At 43.9% G+C, this 21,711-nt stretch overlaps 1 protein-coding gene across 4 annotated transcripts in view; it reads right to left on the bottom strand.

Moving 5' to 3' along the window:
- Positions 1 to 21,711, bottom strand: part of tspan9a (tetraspanin 9a) — a 192,141-nt gene that overhangs the window by 11,212 nt on the left and 159,218 nt on the right. For all 4 annotated transcript variants that reach the window (XM_048548674.2, XM_048548676.2, XM_048548675.2 and 1 more), the window contains 2 exons: positions 10,091 to 10,282; positions 5,720 to 5,794 (listed from right to left, as the gene is read on the bottom strand). In XM_048548674.2, the coding sequence (XP_048404631.1) occupies positions 5,720 to 5,794; positions 10,091 to 10,282 (267 nt within the window). The remainder of the gene's footprint in view (positions 1 to 5,719; positions 5,795 to 10,090; positions 10,283 to 21,711) is intronic.

Here is a 21,711-nt window from a genome sequence, read left to right as displayed (position 1 = left end):
GTGTGATAAGAAACTCATTTATTGTTTAGAGATAGTAGGAACTGCCGATGCTGGAGAATCTGAGATAAGTTTTTCTGAGGAAGGGTCCTGACCCGAAACATCAAACTTTCCTGCTCCTCTGATGCTGCCTGGCCTGCTGTGTTCCTCCAGCTTCACACCGTGTTATCTCATCTATTGTTTATTCTGGCATATGGTTTATCCTGACACTGACATAAATTCTGCCCTTTTCATAAACTTCTCCTCAGTCTCAGGCCAAGATAGATCTTTCCCCGAGTTCTGAAGGTGACCTTGGGAAACCGGTGGTTAAGTTAGATTTGTAAATAAATGGAAAACAAGAGAAACATATCTGTACAAGGAATTTTCCTCATTGTGTCACATAATTCATTATGGGAGGAGTAAAGCAGCACCATCTTGTGGCCATTTGTGTTGAAATGACTGACAGTGGAACACTGCACTGATTCCTTTATAATCCCATGCTGCTACTGATCATTACAATTTAACCAGGTTGGTGATGTGGCCAACAGCCTGTGCAAAGAAACACTGACTTGTATTCTAACATCCCAAATTTAATATGAGGTCAATGTGAAAAGCAGACAATTAATGGTCAAACACTTAGGGTCATAGAGATGCACAGTGCGGAAACAAGCCCTTCAGTCCTACTCATCCATGCTGACCAGATATCCTAAATTATTCTAGTCCCATTTGCCAGCATTTGGCCAATACCCCTCTAAATCCTTCTTATTCATTTATCCATCCAGATGCCTTTTGAATGTTGTAATTGTACCAGCCTCTACCACTTCCTCTGGTAGCTCGTTCCATATTTGCACCACGCTCTGTGTGAAAAAGTTGTCCCTTAGGTCCCTTCGAAATCTCGCCCTCTCATCTTAAACCTATCCCACCTAGTTTTGGACTCCCATGCCCTGGAAAAAAGAACTTGGCTATTCATCCTATCCATGCCCTGCATGATTTTATAAACCTCTAGAAGTTCATCCCTCAGCCTGCGACTGTCCAGGGAAAATAGTCCTAGCCTATTTAGCCTCTCCTTATAGATCAAACCCTCCAGCACTGGCAACGTCCTTGTAAATCTTTTTCTAAATCCTTTCAAGTTGATCATCTTTCCTATAGCAGGGAGACCAGAACTGAACACAATATTCTAAAAGTGGCCTAATCAGTGTCCTGTACAGCCGCAACATGACCTCTGTGCTGGCTTCTTCAGGAAAATGTTTACCTGCATGGTTGGAAACAGCACTGCAGGATGCACTCTTTACGAAGGGTGAGCTTCACCAAGTCAGTGCCCGTCAGATTTTTCCTGAATTCTAGTGATGTTACACAACACAAATGCTGTCTATGGGTTTTCTTCATCCATGCTCACAAATGCACTGCACAATCAGCGGCACATGGCTTTGCCTGAGCCTCCACAGCTCCAAGAACATTTTTGGAGCTCAGACTCCATCATTTAACTGTCTAGTAATTCCTGGACCCTCTGTTCAGGGTCTAACAGCACAGAACCATTCAGCTGGGGGTATGGCTACTCATCGAGTACCAAACTAGACCGACTCAATGTAGTTCATTCACTTTTTTCATCACAATGTAGCTTAACAGTTCTTTTCTGCTTGAATCAGCCTTCAACTCCAACCGACTGAGACCCAGGAACTGCTCTTCAGCAACCCTGAACTGTTTTGAGAGAAATCTGGAAAACCTTGCAACCAGACCCCCTTCGGAAAACTGAATGTAATTTCGCACTGGGGCCCAATCAAACGTAGCAAATCAGCATGTGACAATTCGTTACTACTCTCTGTACTGTGAACGTGACAATTTTCACTGGGTACTTGCATACGTTGATATAGCAAAAAGGACTTTATCCCAGTATATCAAAAACCATTTTAGTTCAGAGTCGATTCTCCATACACTACTCACTGTTTAAGTTTGTCCTGCAAAGAAATCACATTAGTTTGTCAATGTTTGCTTAAGTGAGGAAATGATGATGTCACCAGGCCAGTAATCCAGAGGTCCAGACTGATATCCTAGTGACACAGGGTTCAAATCCCACCGTGGTTGTTGGTGGGATTCAAATTCAAATTGATTAATAAGGAATTGAAAGTGAGTATCAGTTGCTATGGATACCTATCATCCATTGTTGCAAAATCCCATCTCATTCAGGGAAGAAAATCTACCATCCTTGCCCAGTCCCACAGTTCAACCCCGCTTCATGTCAGGCCACTCAGTGCAAGGTCAATTAGGGGCCGTCCATGAATACATAACTGAATGTAATTCTCCTTAAATACAGAATCTGAAATAAAATAAGAATTGGGTGCATTTTTTTGCTATGTTAGGCCACCCTGGTGTTACACTAGTGCTCCTCTACACTCAGAGTGCGTTAGAATCTAGAACATTGTCTATTCGTTATCTCTACCCCGCTTTAAAGAAGCCCTACACTCAGAAGGGAGAAGGTACTATTTTTTTAAAACTGCTTTCCTCATGAATTCCTACCACGAGTCTAGTTAATGTTGGCTTTTATTGACAACACAATTTCTGATGGCTCCACATGGCATTTTTAATCAATCTGTTCAGAAACACTACGACATACCTCTGGAGTAGGTGAGAGTTGAATCCAGATCTCTCAGCTCAGCACAATCATGGAATCAATACTGTGTGGAAGGAGGCAATCCGGCCCATTGAGTCTACACCGACCTTCCAAAGTGCATCCCACCCAGACCCAGCCCCTTAACCTATTGCTGTAACCCTGCAACTCACATGTCTAACCCACCTAGCTTGCACATCCCTGGACACTGTGGGGCAATTTAGCACAGCCAATCCAAATGTGCACATCTTTGGAGTGTGGGAGGAAACCGGATCACCTGGAGGAAACCCATGCAGACACTGGGATAATGTGTAAACTCCATACAGACAGTTGCCTGAGTGTGGAATTGAATGAGGGTCCCTAATGCTATGAGGCAGCAGTGCTAACCACTGAGCCACCGTATTGACAAGGATAAGGTACATTTATGATACATAGATAAATTATCCAATAGATTATACTATTTAGGTGATTCATAGCACCCAGAATGATTATTTTGTTGGACAAAGAAGGACAGGAAGATTGAAGGGAGACTGCAGAGGTGGACGAGTGATCAAACGTTCTAATGAAGAAAGGGACACTGCTGGAGGGATGGGTGCCATCATAAAGGGAAGGTATTGTAATTAAGGATGGACGCTGTAGTGGGGAGAGAGTGCTGTGACAAGGGAAGGCTGCAGTAGTGACTGGAAGATGCTGCAATGTAGGAGGTTACTGTAAAGGTGCTCGGGGGGTGGGGCGCGGAAGATAGGAAGCATGCTGGAATGGGAGGAGGGACCTGTGAAGGAGCCAGGCTTATAATGAGAGGAGTACTCTGTACTGAAGGGAAGGTGTGTAAAGAGGGAGGAGAGGGGTAGTGTAAATGAGGGGAGGGTGGTGCAATGAGAAGGGAGAGTGTTACAATGAGGGTAAGGTGCAGTGAGATGAATACAAAGCTATTGATTCTTGCTGCTCCGCCTGAAGAAACAAGTGTGGGACCAGCATCAAATGGTAACTGAACTGTCCGTTCCCCGCAGCTGAGCTGCTAACAACTCTCTCTGTCCCGAGAGTCTTTAGACAGTTGAAAGTGTAGGTCAGGTTTCCTTCATGATCAATTATTGATTAGCAGTGACAAGGTGTCCCCTCTAAATAAGCTTTCCCTCAAGTGACTTCTTTAAAATAACCATTCCTCTGAGTCCTTGGCATTTAGTGTGGATGACGGAGTGGGAATCTGCTGAAGGCTCATTATCCAGGAATAGATGGGAGGGGATTTGAGCAGCACGGATATAGGAAATTCAAACCACTTGAACTTCGAAGAGGGTGTCACTGTCCAGTTCCTGACTAAGACCTGGATCCCAGTCACTCTCAGGGGCGGCCTGGTGTTCTCAAATAGTCCCAGCAAACTGGAAGTTACCCAGTGGAACAACGTTAATCAGGAGACAGAGAGAGAGTGCAAACAGGGAACTTCAAGCTCGTTAGCCTGAGGTTATTTGTTGGGAAATCCAAACGCAAGGAAGTCCTAACAGTGCACTTCGAAAATCACAACATGATCGACAGAATCAACGAGGATTACAAAAAGGGAAATAGAGTTCAGAAAATTCATTACATTCTTCTGAGGGTACAATTAGTCAGGTGCATAAAAGGGAAACCAATAAATATACATGGATTTTCAAAATGTATTTAATTAGGTGCCACACAAAACATTAATACGCAGGATAAGGGGTCATGGAATCAGGAAAATACACCCACCATTAGATATGATTCTGCTACTGGAAATCATTTGTGAGATGATCTGGACTGTGCTCAGAATTAGACTGAAATTGAATCTAAGATCACTAGCCCCACTCCCATTGTGATGCATTTGCTTGTGTACGGTGCTACCTATATTAATGCACAGGCATTACAGAAAAGGAATGGATACAGGATAAGAAAGCAGATACAGGGCCCTTCACATTGAAACAGAATCACGGAAACAGCTAATAAAGCTACACAAACAAGTGTAGGCCGTTCAGCCCCTCAAGCCCCTTCTGACAATCCTCACAGCCACTTTCCTGCCCTCTGGCCCTAATCCTTGATGTCCCTACTGATCAAGAATCTGTTGTATTATCATGACAACACTCTGGCCAATCAGAATCTACCTATCTGGTCTAAGAATTAAGATTGGCAATTAACTGTTCTGTGGCATCTCCATGGGTTGTCCAACCAGTCAGCGCCCTCTTCTCACGCTGTGTAAAATAAAGTCCTTTTCTTAAATCTATTATTTGCCTCCTAGTTTTGATGAGCGCACAACGAAAAGTTTTGACTTCTTGTCCCGTCTTAGCAATGTTTAATTATTTATATTCTTCAGTACTGTAACACTATATACACTTGCATATTTACAGGTTACTGTGCACTCAAGTGCCGTGTCTAACTCATTGTAAGGTTCTCCCTACTCTATGCCTGTCTCTACTGATGCTGGAGTAACATTTTATTTATGTTTGTTCATGGAATAAGTGTCTCTGGCACTCAATATTACATAACCCAAGATTCAACAACATTGCCTTGGATCCTAAACTAATAGAATCCCTATTGTGGAGAAGCAACCCATTCAGCCCATCAAGTCCACACTACCCATCCAAACAGCATCCCACTGAGACCCATCGCTGTTGCTATCCCTGTAACCCTGCATCTCCTATGCTGACCCACGTAGCCTGCACATCCCAGGACACTATGTGAAATTTCCCATGGCCAATCCACCTAATCTGCGCATCTTGGGACTGTGGGGGGGAAACTGGAGCACCAGGAGGAAACCCATGCAGACACGGGGAGATTGTGCAAACTCCACACATAGGCAGTCACCCGAGGGTGGAATTGAACCCAGGTCCCTGGCACTGCGAGGCTGGGGTGCTAACCACTAAATCACTCTCCAACAGGTTTACCAACTGGATATTGTGCGGTATCTGTCCTTTCTCCTCCCTGGAGCCTGTCTTAGCAGAGCTGGTAAGGCAGTAAAATAATCAACACCTTCACTCAGTTATTTGAGAGTTTATCATCTCTGGTCAAGAACTTATGAAATTTTCCAGAGCAGCTCCTCTGAGCTGTTCCCTAATGTGAGTTGACATTCTGGCTCGCTGATTAAAGTTTCCAATGTTTTGTTGCAAAATGAAAGTGAGGCCAAACACTTACCTCTGTTCTATACACAAAGAACAGGATGACAAGGATCAACTCCATAAAGAAAATGATCAGCAGGACAATGAAAAACTGAAACAGAAAGGAGAGGGTGCATTATTAAAGCAGGTGGGAGTTTCGAATTCCATAAGTCAAACATGGCAGGAAACACAAATCACCTTCCTGATGTTCAGACAGGTTAACAACAGCATAAAAACCAAAAAAAAGCTGCAGATGCTGTAAATCAGAAACAAAACAGAATTTGCAGGGAGAGCTCAGCAGGTCTGGCAGCATCTGTGAAGAAAAATCAGAGTTAACGTCTCAGATCTGGTGACCCTTGCAAATGTCCTCCTGGGAAGGGTCACTGGACCTGAAACATTAACTCTGATTTCATGGATGCTGCCAGACCTGCTGAGCCTTTTCAGCAACTTCTGTTTTTGTTTCAAGTTAACAACAGCGGTTCCATTCATGTAGCATCCTACTGAGAGTACGTCACACCAAAGACATCTCTAGGAGGTGCAGTTTGTCATTCAATGGTCAAGGTCTGCTTGCAGGAAGATCCCACAAATGAAACTGATGACATATTTATGTTCCTGTCAATGATATCTGGGCAGATGGACGATGGAAACTCACACTGCTAACGTCTCCCTGGCAAGAGCAGAACTGCAAAATGCCAACGACCATCATCTCCAAGATCCCCTCCAAGCCACTCACCATCCCTATTTGGAAAATCTATCACCATTCCTCCAGTGCTGCTGGGTCAAACTCCTGGAACGGTCTCCCTAATATGGCCATGGGTCTACCTACAGCACAAGGACCACAGCAGGTCAGCACCACCTCCTCCAGGGGCAGTCAGTGAGGAGCAACAAGTGTGTGCCCACTGCACAAAGGGGAGAAGATTGAAGAAGGACAGAAGGCCATTTGTCACTCTCGGAAATGGATAGTTTTACTGTGCCTAGTGCCTCAGGACTGACAGGTTACAGTGAGGGGCGTGTTAACATATTGGGATCATGATTCAGTTATGGGAAGCATTGCCAGCAGCTTTAAGGGCAATGCATGGGTTTTCAATAAAGAAAACTAGCAAATAGGCAGTAAGTATTTAAACGGGGATATTGAGCACACAAGCTCAGAGATAACGTAAATAACATTTTTTTTTCTTTATTCATTAACAGGATGAGGGCGTCGCTGGCCAGGCAGCATTTGTTGCCCAGACGGCAGTTAAGAGTCAACCACATTGCTGTGGGTCTGGAGTCAGTAGGCCAGACTAGGTAAGGATGGCAGATTTCTTCCCTAAAGGGCATTAGTGACTAGATTTTTTTAAAAATTCAATCACTGGCAGGACCAGCACTTATTGCCCATCCCTCCTTCCCCAAGGGGCAGTTAAGAGTCAACCACATTACAATGGGTCTGGAGTCACATGTAAACCAGATGGGTGTTTCCCCAACAATCAACAATGGATTCATGGCCATCATTAGACTCTTAATTGCAGATATTTTACTGAATCCAAATGCTACCATCTCCCATGGCAGGACTTGAAGCAGGGTCTCCTGGATCTCTGGATTAACAGTCCAGCGATAATACCACTAGGCTGCTGTTGTGTCCAGTTTTCAGTTCCTCACATGAGGTTATACACAGAAGGAGCTGAGACTCTTTGAGATAATTATATAATCTGCAATCATGTGAGAGGCTAGTGGGATGTGGACTCTTTCCAATTTGGCAGAGAAGATTTAATTATCGCGGAAGCAATCAGTGAACACTGGTTAAGACACCTTCTGTTTGGAAACCGGCTGACAACGTGAAAGAAACTGCACACTGTGATACCCATGTGTCAGCCTGGGGTAGTGGGTGTAGGGCTACACCTGGGAAGCACAACTGCAGACCAAGTATTGATTGGTATTTGTAACATCTTATCCATCTAAAGGAGGGAACCCCAAAAATTCAGCACAAATACACAACATGGTGTTGCTCTGTAACTTTAGCATCGCAGGGGCTATTTTCCCTGGAGTACCGGAGGCTGAGACCCTCAGAGGTTTATAAAATCATGAGGGGGCATGGATAGGGTAAATAGCCAAGGTTTTTTCCCCTAGGGTAGGGGAGTCCAAAACTAGTGAGTGTAGGTTTAAGGTGAGAGGGGAAAGATGTAAAAGTGACCCAAGGGGCAACATTTTCACATAGAGGGTGGTGTGTGTATGGAAATGAGATGCCAGAGTAGGTGGTGGAGGCTGGTACAATTACAACATTTAAAAGGCATCTGGATGGTTTAGAGGGATACGGACCAAATGCTGGCAAATGGGGCTAGATTATTTTAGAACATCTGGTCAGCATGGATGAGTAGGACTGAAGGGTCTGTTTCCATGCTGTACAGCTTTTTGACTCTAAGAATGAGAAAGCAGCTGCTGAAAACCAAAAAGAAGCTTCCAAAAATCAAAAGGCAGTCACCAGGAAGATCTTAAGAAAGAAAAATGTACTTTGACTCTTGGCCTCAGCTATTTACAATCTGTCACTGACTCTGGCGAAGAGGCAGGGTAGTGTATCTAGAATTAAAATAAGATGGATATGCAAATTGTGAGGGAAATGCAGAGGTTGCAAAGGAGTGCAGACAGATTAGTGAGGGTCTGACAAATTGCCAGATAGAGCATAATGTGGAGGAAGTGTGAGGTCATTCATTTTGGTGGCAAGATGAGAAAAAGAGGAATGTTGTTTATGGAAGGGATTATACTGACTAATATTGACTTTCAGAGAGGTTTGGCTGTACTTGTGTAAAGAATACAAAATCAGCAAGCAGTTCTGAAGTCAAGTGGCATGTTGACCTTCACTGCAAAGGGACTGTTGTACAAGAAGAAAACAAGTACAGCTACAAGTGTACAGGGCTTCGGTGAGACCAGATCTGGCATCAGCACAGAAACAGACTCTTTGACATAACTCATCCATGCTGACCAGGTTTCCTAAACTGAGATCATCTAACTTGCCTACATTTACCCCATATCCCTCTAAACCTTTCTACTCACATTTCTATTCTTTTAAATGTTGTAAGTGTACTTCCCTTTACATTTCCTCTGGCAGCTCATTCCATACACGCCCCATCCTCTGTGTGAAAAAGTTGCCCCTCGGGTCACTTTTAAATCTTTTCTCTCTCTCCTTAAACCCACGCCCTTTACTTTTGGACCCCCTACCCTGGGGAAAAGACCTTGGCTATTCAGTTTATCTATGCCCCTTATGATTTTAAGGACCTCTATGAGGTCACCCCTCAGCCTCCTACTCTCCATGGAGCAAAGTCCTAGCCTAATTCAAATGCTCCAGTCCCAATAATATCCTTGTAAATCTTTTTTGCACTGTTTACAGTTTAAGAACATCTTCCTCTAGTAGTGTGACCAGATTTGTACACAGTACCCCAAACATGGCCTTACCAATGTCTTGTATGGATGTAACATGACATCCCAACTGCTGGACTCAATGCTCTGACCAGTGAAAGCATGGATGCCAAATGCCTTCTGCACCATCCTGTCTACCTGCAAATCCACTTTCAAGGAACTATATACTTGCACTCAATGTAGAGTGAGCAGTTTTGATCTCTATATTTAAGGAAGAATATACTTGCATTGGAATTGGTGACAGCAGAGAGTCATTACATTAGCCCCCTGGAGTGAGGGGCTGTTGTATAATTGGAGGCTGAGTAAATTGCATTGATATTCTTTGGAGTTTGAATGAATGAGAGATGATCTCATTGAAACAGGGAAGATTCTGAAGGGGCTTAATAAATAGGCCATTGAGAAATCTATTCTCCATGGATGGTGAATCCAAAATAGGGAGACATAGTTTTAGGAAAGGTGGTTGATGATTTAGGACTGGAATCAGCAGGAAATTCTTCCTTCGAATGATTGAGAATCTTCTGACTTCGATGCTACAGAGTTTTATTGACTCTTCACTATTGAATAAATTTAAGGACAGGTTTTTGACATTACTAAATACATTTCAATAGCGAAGTTGAAGTCCAAATCTGATGAAGTCCAACAGCAGCCATAATCTTATTGAATGCTGAATCCGGCTTCAATGGTCTACCCCTGCTTAATTTTTGTTCTTGCAGTCTTATAGGGAAACTGCATCTTTGTTTGAACTCTCACACACGCACAAAAGCTGCTCATTCCATCTTTAATTGAAGCCAAGCCTGACCTCAGGTTTTTGCAAATAAACTTTATTCACCAAAGGAAGAGATTGTTTTACTTGTGTTGGTGAGTCCATTGCCCCGAAAGGTCTGGTGTGTTACGGTGTGAGACATCAAGCTCACAGCCAGTCAGTCGGTCAGCCATGGTTCTCTTATGTAATGTATATCTTACCAACTGCTTGAAACACGGCCTCAGTCACGCTCGCTGAGAATTAATAGTCACTCACACTTAAAAGGAGGCACTTGCTTTCCTTGATGGCACCGAGACAACCCAGAAATCCGACCACCATCACAATGGTCCCAATGGCAATAAGCAGGTTGGCAGCTGAGAGCGAAGGCAGACTGGGTGCTAAGGTGGCAAAGCTGCCTTGTGTTGCTGACAGCCATATTCCCACTCCCAGGAGTCCACAGCCACAGAGCTGGAAGAGACAAATCAGCATTAACCACATGCAGGAACCGTAGAGCGAACACACCACAGAACAAAAGCCTCCGTTAACATAGCGCCTTTCAAGGGCAGCAGCATTCTCCCACCCACCCTCTCAACAAGGCACAGTCATTGTTCGCTGTTACCAGGTAGAAAGCTCAGCAGCAAATTGTGCACCGCAAGCTCCCACAAACAGCAATTCTGAATGACAAGGATATCTGTTTAGAATGGAGGGACAAATGGCAGCCAGGAAAGGTACCTCTCTCACTGGTCTTCAGAACTTTTACTCTCGCCTGAGAGGAGCGGTGGAGCCTCGGTTTAAGACCGACAGTGCAGCACACCCTCCAGCCCTGCGCTGCAAGAGACAACTCAGATTTGTGCGCTCAAGCCAGCAGGACACAAACCCACACCCTTCTACGTTCACAAGTACAAGCATTTGTAAGTCGGGCCTTTGTAAATTGGGGATCACTGGTAATGAATGAAAGGGAACACAGGTGTTACTGAATACTTCTACTCAAAGCCAGCCTCTCCTCTCAAGTGAATGAACAGCAGGTAGCCAGCACAAAGTGGAGTAGAGGGATGACACCAAAAGGTTAAAGCAGAATTTCTCAATCACATTCCATCAATCCTCTTCAAATGAAAACTTGTGAACTATTTCAGTCAGACCTGGGTGAATGAACGCTGTGACACACGTCACCAACTGGAGTTTTACTTTCCCCTCAGTTTGGAGCAGAATATATAAATTGCAATCATTTTGTGCAGAATTGAATTACACTGTTGCAATTTGTTCTTGCACTTTTATTAACTTCTTCAAAAATGAAATCATTTTAACTTCTGGCTCTTGCATCAAAACATAATAAAAGTTAAATTACATCAGATTAGGTGCATTTAGAAACGCTGCCCTGTACGGAAATCCATATGTGAAACCTCTCCCCTTGCTAAAGGCTGGCCAATTAAAGTGTTCAGGACTGAGACAGTCAGATTTCTATGAGACTAAGGATGCTAAGGACAAATGGGATTAGGATACAGATTAACCCTGACTTAATTGAAAGCTATCAGGCTTGAAGGCCTGAATGGGCTTCTCCTGTTCTGATTAACCAACATCAGCAGTGAATCTATAAACAGGATGAGTCCCAGCTGTGTGTGAAGAAGGAGCCTGCACTGCTCATTAACACACTTTGGGGATTTTGTGACCACTCGGCACCAGGAAGCCTGGATTGTGTTTATCTCTGTCCAAAACTAAATTATAATTCATCTTAAATTACAGAGCTCTTTTAAAGGTCTTTTAATTTGGTTTGATTGGCTACAGTTTATCAACAGCAGAGTAAATACTTAGCCTGGATCAAAAGGTAAATATTCACTTGGTGAGCTTTAAATTAACATGGCCTAAAGTTTTAAGCATTTTTTAAAAACATTCAATGCATTTTAGTTATGAGGGGTTTACGGCACATACCAATTTTGTTTTATTCAGTCACAGGATGTGGGGTTTTTTCCATTGAAAACGTGGCAAGTCACCATAAAACCAGCAAAGAGAGTTCAGTAAAAAGATGCCATGCTCAATGAAATAATTTTTCTCAGCAGGAATAGAGGGTCTGAACAATTATAATAAGACAAAGAAAAATCAGTTCACTTGTTGCCCCAGAGAATTATGGATTCTCCATCATCGAACATATTTAAGGGTTAGAATATGCAAGTCTTTTGTCTCTCGGGAATTATATGATAAAAGGTGTCAGCAGGAAAGTGTCACCAGAGACCAAGATCAGCTATGATTGTACTGAATGACGGGCAAAATTCTCTGAACCCACTCCTATTCCTACCTCTGCATCAATCCGCCTCCTGAAAGCAAACTGGTTGCTGACCTCTTGTTTTACTGTGCCACGGAGTGGTTACTGGGACGGAAGGATATTTGGTACGTTGCGTTCATAGTAGCTCTCAACTCTCCTACCCTCTCCCATAGCGCCCTCCGGTGCTCTTCTAATTCTCTCCTGACAGCCTGAATTAGATCTGCCTGCCTCCACCATACACTCAGGCAGATGCTTTCAGATTCTAACTACATGCTGTATTAAAAAGATTTTCCTTGTATCAGCTTTAGTTCTTTTGCCAATTAATATAAATCTATGCCCTCTGATTCTTCCAACAGTGGGAACCATCTCTCTCAGTCTACTCTGTCCAGAGCCCCCTCAATTTTTATCACTTCCATCAAGCCTTCTCTTCTCCAAGGAGAAAGTCCCCAGTGTCTCCATAGTATCCCGAATGTATAAAAAGGTTCAGAGAGAGGCAAGAGTAGACATTGGATCACTGGAAAAACTAGGCCAGAGAAGTAGTAATGTGGAACAAAGAAATGGTGGAGGAACTGAATTAATACTTTGTGTCAGGCTTCATGGTGGAAGACGCCAGCAGCATGGGGCTATACAAGGCTCTTGTCAGACCACATTTGGAATATTGAGAGCAGTTTTAGGCCCCATGTCTAAAGAAGGATGCGTTGCCATTGCAGCGGGTCCAGAGGAGGTTCATGAGAATGATCTGTGAGATGAAGGGCTTCTCAGATAAGGAATGGTTGAGAACTCTGGGTCTCTACACAATGGAGTTTAGAAGGATGAGGAAGGATTTGCTTGAAATTTACAGAATACTGAGGGGCCTGGATAGAGCAGATCTGGAGAAGATGTTTCCACTAGTGAGAGAGACTAGGACATGACGGCACACCCTCAGAGTGATGTGACAGCCCTTCAGAACTGAGATGAGGAGGGATTTCTTCAGCGAGGGCGTGGTGAATTTGCAGAACTCATTACCGCAAAAGGCTGTGGAGGCCAAGTCAGTGAGCGTATTTAAGACAGAGATACTCAAGTTCTTGCTTAGTAAGGGGATTGAAGGTTACGGTGAAAAGGCAGGCGATTCGGGTTGACAAACACATCAGCATGATTGAAGCAGACTCTAAACTCGAACAGGCTAATTCTGCTTCTATATCTTTTGGTCTCCTAAACTTTACACCCACTGGATTGATCTGTATGTAAACATATCCTCTCAACAGCTGAATGGATTGGTTGGTATCAGAAGCAAATGTGGTCTCTCCCTTGACCTCACAGACTAGAGTCAATGTCTCAGGCCTAACATTATCAGTGACTGCTCACCAATTGCAAGAACATCTACTTGCATCCATATTGTGTCATTACTCTAGTGGCAAAATCTAGGGTCTGTCACACAAGCATTATCTGGCACATTGAGACACAGAGATATTACACAGGAAGGAAATAGATTTCTGAGGAGTGTGTTGAGAGAGTGAGAGAGGAGAGACAAGGACATCTAGGGAGAGAATTCCAGATCTAGGTAGGTAGATAGGGCCATAAATGGTAGTGTGAGCAGTTTTTTGGAGGGTTTCTGGGTGGGAGTACGAAGGACGAGAATTTCTAATGCCTGTTAATGTGTCCTCATTGGCAATCTGCAGACACTGAACTCAACAGCCATTCATGAGGGGTATCAAAGTAACGATACTTAATGTTTCATTCCAATTCTAATGGCAATAAAGTATCCAATGAGAATCTTGGGAGAAAAGGCCATAGTTGAGGCTCTTGCAAACACCAGTCACCCATGAAGCTAAAAAAGATTGAAGTGCAGTCCTGCAACGACACACAAATTCCTGAGAGTGGAACAGTGGCTCCACACAGTGATACACTATACAGTCATAGAGCTGTACAGCACGGAAACAGACCCTTTGGTCTAACTCGTCCATGCTGACCTGATATCCCAAATAAACCTTGTCCCATTTGCCAGCATTTGGCCCATATCCCTCTAAACCCTTCCTAATCATATAGCCATCCAGATGACTTTTAAATGTTGTAATCATACCAGCTACCACCATTTCCCCTGACAGTTCATTCCATACACGCACCACCTTCTGTGTGAAAAAGTTGCACCTTGGGTCCCTTTTAAATCTTTCCCCTCTCACCTTAAACCTATGCCCTCTAGTTTTGAACTCCCCCATTCTGGGGAAAAGACCTTGGCCATTCACCCTATCTGTGCCTCTCATGATTTTATAAACCTTTGTAAAGGTCACCCCTCAACCTCTGACACTCCAGGGAAAACAGCCCCGACCTGTTCGGCCTCTCCCCATAGCTCAAACCCTCCAACCCTGGCAACATCCTTGTAAATCTCTCAAAACCCTTTCAAGTTTTTCAATATCTTTCTTACAGCTAGGAGACAAGAACTGCACGCAGTGTTCCAAAAGTGGCCATGCCAATGTCCTGTACAGCCTCAACATGACCTCCCAACTCCTATACTCAATGCATTGACCAATAAATACCAAACACCTTCCTCACCATCTTGTCTACCTGCGACTCCACTTTCAAGGAACTATGAACCTGTACCCCAAGATCTCTTTGTTCAGCAACACTCCCCAGGAGCTTACCGTTAAGTATATAAGTACATCATGAGGAAAGGCCATTCAGTTTTTATATTCCAGCTTCCGTACAATCAACATCGCAGAATGACCTCAGTTGGTGCAGAACTCAGGCCATTTTAGTTTTTAACAAGTGATGTATTTTTTGAAGGCTAATTATTTCCATAATGTAAGAAGCCCCAGATCTACAGCCATTGAAATTTTGCAATCTCTCTGCAGTGCTCATCTTTACCGCTTACTCAGCAAGAGTTCTGGAATCTGAACTTTTTAAATTCCTTCACAGGATAATGGTGTTGCTGGCTAGGCCAGTATTCATTGCCTATCCCTAATTGCCCATTAGGCAGTTAAGAGTCAACCACATTGCTAGATGGATGCCACATGGAGGCTAGATGAGGTTCCCTGAGGAACATTAGTGAATCAGATTGCAATGGTTACCAGTCACCATTACCAAGAATAGCTTTAAATTCCAGATCAATCAAGTGGATTGAACTTCCACCAGCTGCTGCGTTGGGAGTTGAACTCATTTCCCCAGAACATTAGCCCAGGGGTCTGTCTGGATTACTAGTCCAATGACATTACACTATCACCTTCTCTGGTGAAGAGGACCAGACGGGGTGGAGTGGCTGCACTGTGACTTGCAGCCAATGTGAAGATATTACAACTCTGTGTGATAGCTCTCTATCGCAATCCCTGTCTCTCCTCTCTTCCCCCACAGTGGTCTCCTTCACTTGGATAATCCCAGAAAACCAAACTGACTTCCTTGACAATAATGAAAAATTGACAGGAAAGTGCAAACGCACATTTGCATCCTGCTCTGTCCAAGCAGGCAAGATTGCACAGAGAAGTGCAAATGATGGGGTGTGTGTAGGGTTCAGGGAGTAACAAACGCAGGAACATAGAATAAAACAGCTGAGCCCTATTCCATATAGAGATTGTATGAGTCTCTTCTTGCCTGTATGCCCAGTGTGCAATTCCATCTAGTTTGTGTTCATATAAATTGCAACAAAAAGACGCAAGTTGTCTAAGCTTTCACCAGGACAGACACACAGACAAACTTTCTCAGAACAAAATGTCTAATGCTAGACTGAAGAGCAGAGCAGACTGGCCTACTTGGGTCCTATATCTTATGATGTTACAGCGTGGTGTTTTATTGTGAACGCTCAAGTTCTGAGCTGCCACGTGACCACTGTCTCTAAAGACTGATGTCAAACTGACAGCAGAATGACATCAAACATACAACAAAAACTTGTAATAACCCACCAGTCACCATGGTCACTCCAACTCATAGAACATAGAACATAGAACATAGAACAGTACAGCACAGAACAGGCCCTTCAGCCCACAATGTTGTGCCGACCACTGATCCTCATGTATGCACCCTCAAATTTCTGTGACCATATGCATGTCCAGCAGTCTCTTAAATGACCCCAACTCGTTTTTTATTAATCTACATTCCTTCATAGGATGTGAGCATTGCTGGTATTTTGTGTCTGTCCCTAATTTCCCCTGAGAAGGTGGTAGTGAGTTGCCTTCATAAACTGCTGCAGTCTTTGGGATGTCAGCAAATCAACAATGTCCTTAGGGATGGAGTCCCAGGATAGTTACAGAGAGACACTGAAGAAACAGCGATATGTCTCCAAGTCCGAATGGTGAGTGACTTACAGGGGAGCTGGCAGGCAGAAGGGACAAATATGTTGACATCTGAATGCCCAGCAGGAGCACGACTGTAATTCTGTGTCCAACAAGTTCCATTTTCTAAGGATAGTTTAGCTCCACAGCAGCACATTACTGAGGCTTGTTTGACGAAGCTTAAAATCCTTGCTCTTTTCACTCACTTGCCAGCACTCTCTCACCTCAGAGTCGCAAAGTTCCAAGCTCAAGTCACACTTAGGCTTGAGCCAGAAACTCAAACAAACACCCCCAGGTTCACAGCTCAGGGAGTGCTGCCCTGCTGATGTGTACCTTTTGAATTAAACGGAGGCTCCTACGCAATGCATGTGCAAGATCCTGCGTGCCCGAATGTTACAGCATCATGTAGGAGGTCCCTCCAGTGTCCTGGCTGACATCCATCCCTTTGCACCAAGTCATTGTCAAATCTGGTCCATCACTGCACTGTGTGCAAGATGTCTATCACACTTCTTATGTTACAACAACAGCTGCACTTCAGAAAGACTCCATTGGCTGCAAAGTGCCGAACGCCATTTGGTAGTTATGAAAGGAGCTCTATAAATGCTAAGTTGTTATTACATTTTACATGCAGTCACCCTCCCTTCCTCACCAAAATCATCGACAGAGCTCTGTAAACTGAACAAGGGATGAACAAAGTTTAAAAGGCAGCATAAGCAGGAAACTGCGAGCAGAGTGCAACTCCAGGCAGTACATTACAACTGAGAGGGTATGAAAAAGAAATGAGAAAATACAAAACAGCAGCGATGTAGACTCTGCCAGAAACAAAAGATTGAACTCAGGATCATTCCAACTTTTAGGGAGCAGGGCAACTTTGATAAAGTTCATCAAAAACCTTAACATTAGCAAGCAGGGTGAGAGGCAGCAGAACGGAAGTGATGGCAACGGTATGCTGTTGTATGTATCTACACAGCAAGATCCCAATCATAAAGGCATGCACTTGGAAAGATGCACCTTTCCTGGGAGGGCACCAGCCCAGGATGTTCAGTGCTGTTAGCCAACCTCACATTCTTGTTGTCAACAGATGACGTTGATGTACAGCCCTTGATTTAACGAATTACCTCCCAAGGTGTTTCACACAGGTAAATCAAATTAAGATACCGCGCCGCAGAACGAGACACTTGACCTTGTGATCAAAAACATGCTCAAAAAGTAGTAGATTTTCCAGAACGCATCAGAGGAGGAAAGGGAGGCAGAGAGCAGTGAAGGAGGGAACTGGACAGCTTAGGCTTCGATCAACTGAACACATGGCTATCAATAGTGGAGCGATTAAAATCTGGGATGCTCAAAGGTCACAGCTGGAAGGGTGCAGCAGGTATGCTGAAGAGTTGTAAGGTTGGAGGAGATTACAGACGGAGAGAAGAAAAGGACATCGGGAAGATTAGAAATTAGAAGCGGGAGCACAGGGTGAGAGTGTAATTTGGTGAATCCCCAACCATTTAGGTAACTTTTGCTTTCAAAACTAACTTAGAAAGTTGGCATGGCAGAGATGTGAGTCTGAAGCAGATCCCTCTAAAGGGCAATCTCTGCTTCCTCAGAGATTCAGTAGAAAATCGGAGACTGACGTCAGCCAATAATTTCACAGGGGGCAGGCAGCCACAGGCTGGTATACCTTCTGTTTATGGAAGTTGGTAGGAGCTCGGAAAGTCTCCACACTGGCCAGGGATCAGCAGTGCCCAGCTGGTCAGGATTTAAGGGCCCAGTATCACAGCCACTGAAAGGTTTATCAAAATATGAAAATTCAGCCTGCCCAGTGGATGATACATTTTATTTTTATTTGTTACCTTTGCTTTGACAGAATCCCAGCAAGTTCCAACTGGAATCACATTTGAAATGATAAATAATATCATTACTATGATTAAAATCGCTAAGACAAAGATGCAGAGCTTTGCGTAAGCAAGGTGTTACTGTCTCCAGGTGCAGTGTCCTGTTTCACTTCAGTGAGCTCGCTTACTGATGCTGGCAAGATGTCTGTTGTAGGGGATTATGACATGCAGAATACTCCATCTGTTTGACACTCGTGCACCACAAGTAAGAGAATTAATTCCTCCACTGTCACATGCGACTAAATCCTAATTCTGAGCGCCATGAAAAGTGCAGGCCGCGTGCATCTCCACAGTGACAGGCTGATCAGCACCATTGCCTCGAGGGCCATTCTTACTGCTGCTCGCTCCTCAAGGCATGCAAGCTACAACTTCTACCGGCTTCAAAAATACATTCTTTGATGAAACAATTTGGTAACCAAAGCACAAGGACGTCAACAGAAAGTGACTGAAGGATTATGGTCAGGTTCAGCGTTAGGGTCATGTCGTTCTCTGAACCCTGGGGGAAGCACGAACAATCTAGCAGGGCTTTGCCACAAACTGTGAGCTTTCCAGATTCCCACAATCGACTGTCTCTGCATATTGTTGAATTATGTTCTTGCTGTTTGACCCATTGAAGAAACAAAAACCTCTGGAAAAGGCCAGTGGCTGCCCCCACCCCCCACCCCAACCTCAGTGAGTATGATCTTTGCTCAAGTGGAAGGAATCTGTTTGAATGTTGAATGGGAGAGCCTGGCAGACTATCCCTGCTGATGTCAACCCAACGGATAACCTTCCTCCTCTTGAAGAACAGCCCTTTCGATCGTATTTGGACAGCTGGTTGCTGATTCTCTTACACAAAAAGAATGCGTCTACACCAAATACATAGGGACTGTACTGGGATTCCCAGGGTCAGGAGATTTGCGTAAAATTCCACGTTAACACATTCCGGATACATTTTGAGGGCACCTTCTGCAACTTGTCCTGTCTTCTTCCATGCTTCATGTACGTGAGCCCCCAGCTCTCCCAGTTCACATAACTCCTTTAAAAGTTTTATTTTAATACAGTAATTGAACAGAATGCTAAGGAGATGCCAGCATTGTTCCAAGCAACTCACGTTCATACCATTATCCTTTTAGGTTCTGTATTTGCTCATGGGATATGGACATCACTGGCTGGCCTGCATTTATTGTCTATTCCTAGATGCCTTTGAGAAGGTGTTGCTGAGCTGCCATCTTGAACCACTGCAGTCTATGTGCTGTTGGTAGACCCATAATGCCATTAGGGAGGAAATTCCAGGATTTTGACCCAGTGACCATGAATGAACAGCGGTATATTTCCGAGTCAGGATGGTGAATGGCCTGGAGGGGAAATGGTGGTGATGTTCCCATGTATCTGCTGCACTTGTCCTTCTAAATGGAAAGAAAACTCTGCTAAAGATCAGGTTACAGGTGTTCCTAGAATGTCACTGAATATCACAAACCGTTTGGATTCTGCTCAGAATCAGGAATGGATGGGGAGCAGGTAGAGACCAAAAGGTCTCTATGGGATGCTGTGCAGGATGTGGGTGGACAACTATGCTCAGGCTGAAAAGAAAATATTGAAGGGGAGTTGAGATGAGTCACTTAGCTTGAGGAATAGTCCCTGCGGGGAAAGTCTGTTCTAAGGTTACAGGTTACTAGGCTGAAAATAGCAAAGATCTTTGGGAGTTAAAAATCACTTTGGATTGATTTTGGGGAAATTGAATGTTTCTGTAAAAAGGCAGCGTACCTGCGAAGTACTTTTCTACAGCTGGGTTAAGAATAAGAAAGTAAATTCCATTACGCTGCTTAAAATGTAAGCTGCCAACAAACAGCTTTAGTCAATAGTCAGTGGTTACTTGTCACAGTAAGATTTTTCAATATGGGTGAAAACTTGTCGTTTAGCTATTGACTGGAAGTTTGAATCCTTTTTAAAATGATATTGGTCTCCACAGAATTATACCACTTTATGCAAAGGGTTGCTGGTGTACAGAATGCTGTGTCACATCTTGTGGTTGATGCAGAGACTACTATATCATGTGAAGATAATTCTGCAACTATTTGAAGTGGGCACAATGGAAGTGTTTTAGGGGAAAAGTTCGAGGTAATGGATTATTTTTTGATTTGCTCTATCACGTGGCGCAGACACCGTATGCAAAAGGGCTCCTTCTGCACTATATCCATCCTGAGTGGGAGTATTTCTGTAGCCAGTGTTACAGGTGCTATGCAAAATCTCAGTCACAGAAACAATAGTCAAAAGTTTCTCTCGAGTGACTGTGTGGCCAAGTGTCATACTGAGGGGTTATACAACCAAATCACATATCGATAGAATGCTTTTAACATAATAAAACACCCTTCAGTGTTTTACAGGTGAATTACAAATTGAAACATGTCAATGGACCCCCAAGGAGATGTAAGGTCAATTGACCAAGGTTAAAGTGTCAGGATTTAAGGTGTATCTGAAAGGATAAACGTGAGGTAGAAATGTCAGGAAGGTATCTGAGAGTTTAAGGCAGATGCTTTCCACACAAGCCTGTCAAATATTGTTCTCTATCGCAGACCACAATCCCAGCACCTCCTGGGTCCCAACAATGAACTTGTTTGGACACCGAGAACAGGCTGTCTCAGATTCCAACACTAGACCCTCCAAACTACCAACAAGTGACCCTCACAGACCCCACAAAATCCAAACAGGAGTCCCCTGTCAGGGCCCAACACCAGACCCTCCAAAATTCCAACATGACTCTCCGCTAGAACGCAACAGGAGACCTCATCAGAGCCCAACACTAGACCCTCTAAGATCCCAATATCAGGCCCTCCCAGATATGATGCTGAACACAAGTCATGGGTAGCACATGACTGCAGAATCCTGCTATGAACTCGACATTCAATGCAGGAGCTGGTTCACTGCTCAAGCAGTCTAGACTGTCCCCCATGTTGAAACAAATATTCAGAGGATAAAATTGTCTGCAATTCCAGTCAAAGGAGAAGGTTTTATTCATACTGTGTCCACTGTAGCTGTGACAATAACCCACAGATAGCATGAGCAGAATACTCCCAATGGGTGGACAGTGAATACTTCTGCAGGGCAAGATCACATCACATTGGTCAGGGAGCTAAGCTACTCCTCCCCACAGTACCAGTCTATGGGAATTTCCAACTCTGCATTAAACTATTGTATGTACCCAGCAACCAGCCCCAGTAATAGGAGAGGCAACGGCCCAGTGGCATTATCACAAGACTATTAGTCCAGAGGCCCAGGTAATATTGTGGGGACCTGGGTTTTAATCCTGCTATGGAACTGCAACTTCTAAACAAAAAAAATCAAGAATTAAGAATTCAGCGATGATGATGAAACCATTGCAAATTGTTGAGAAAAAACCCATTTGGCTCACTAATATCCTGCAGAGAAGGAAACTACCAGCCTTAAACTGGAATGGTCTATATGTGATTCCAGACACAAAGCAAGGTGGTTGAATCTTAACAGCTCTCTAGGCAATTAGGGATGGGCAATGATACTGGC

This window comes from Stegostoma tigrinum, chromosome 18 (assembly GCF_030684315.1).
Source record: "Stegostoma tigrinum isolate sSteTig4 chromosome 18, sSteTig4.hap1, whole genome shotgun sequence".
Classification (NCBI taxonomy): Eukaryota; Metazoa; Chordata; class Chondrichthyes; order Orectolobiformes; family Stegostomatidae; genus Stegostoma; species Stegostoma tigrinum.
The sequence above is the reverse complement of the archived record's forward strand: the minus strand, read 5'-3'. Positions and strand labels throughout refer to the sequence as shown.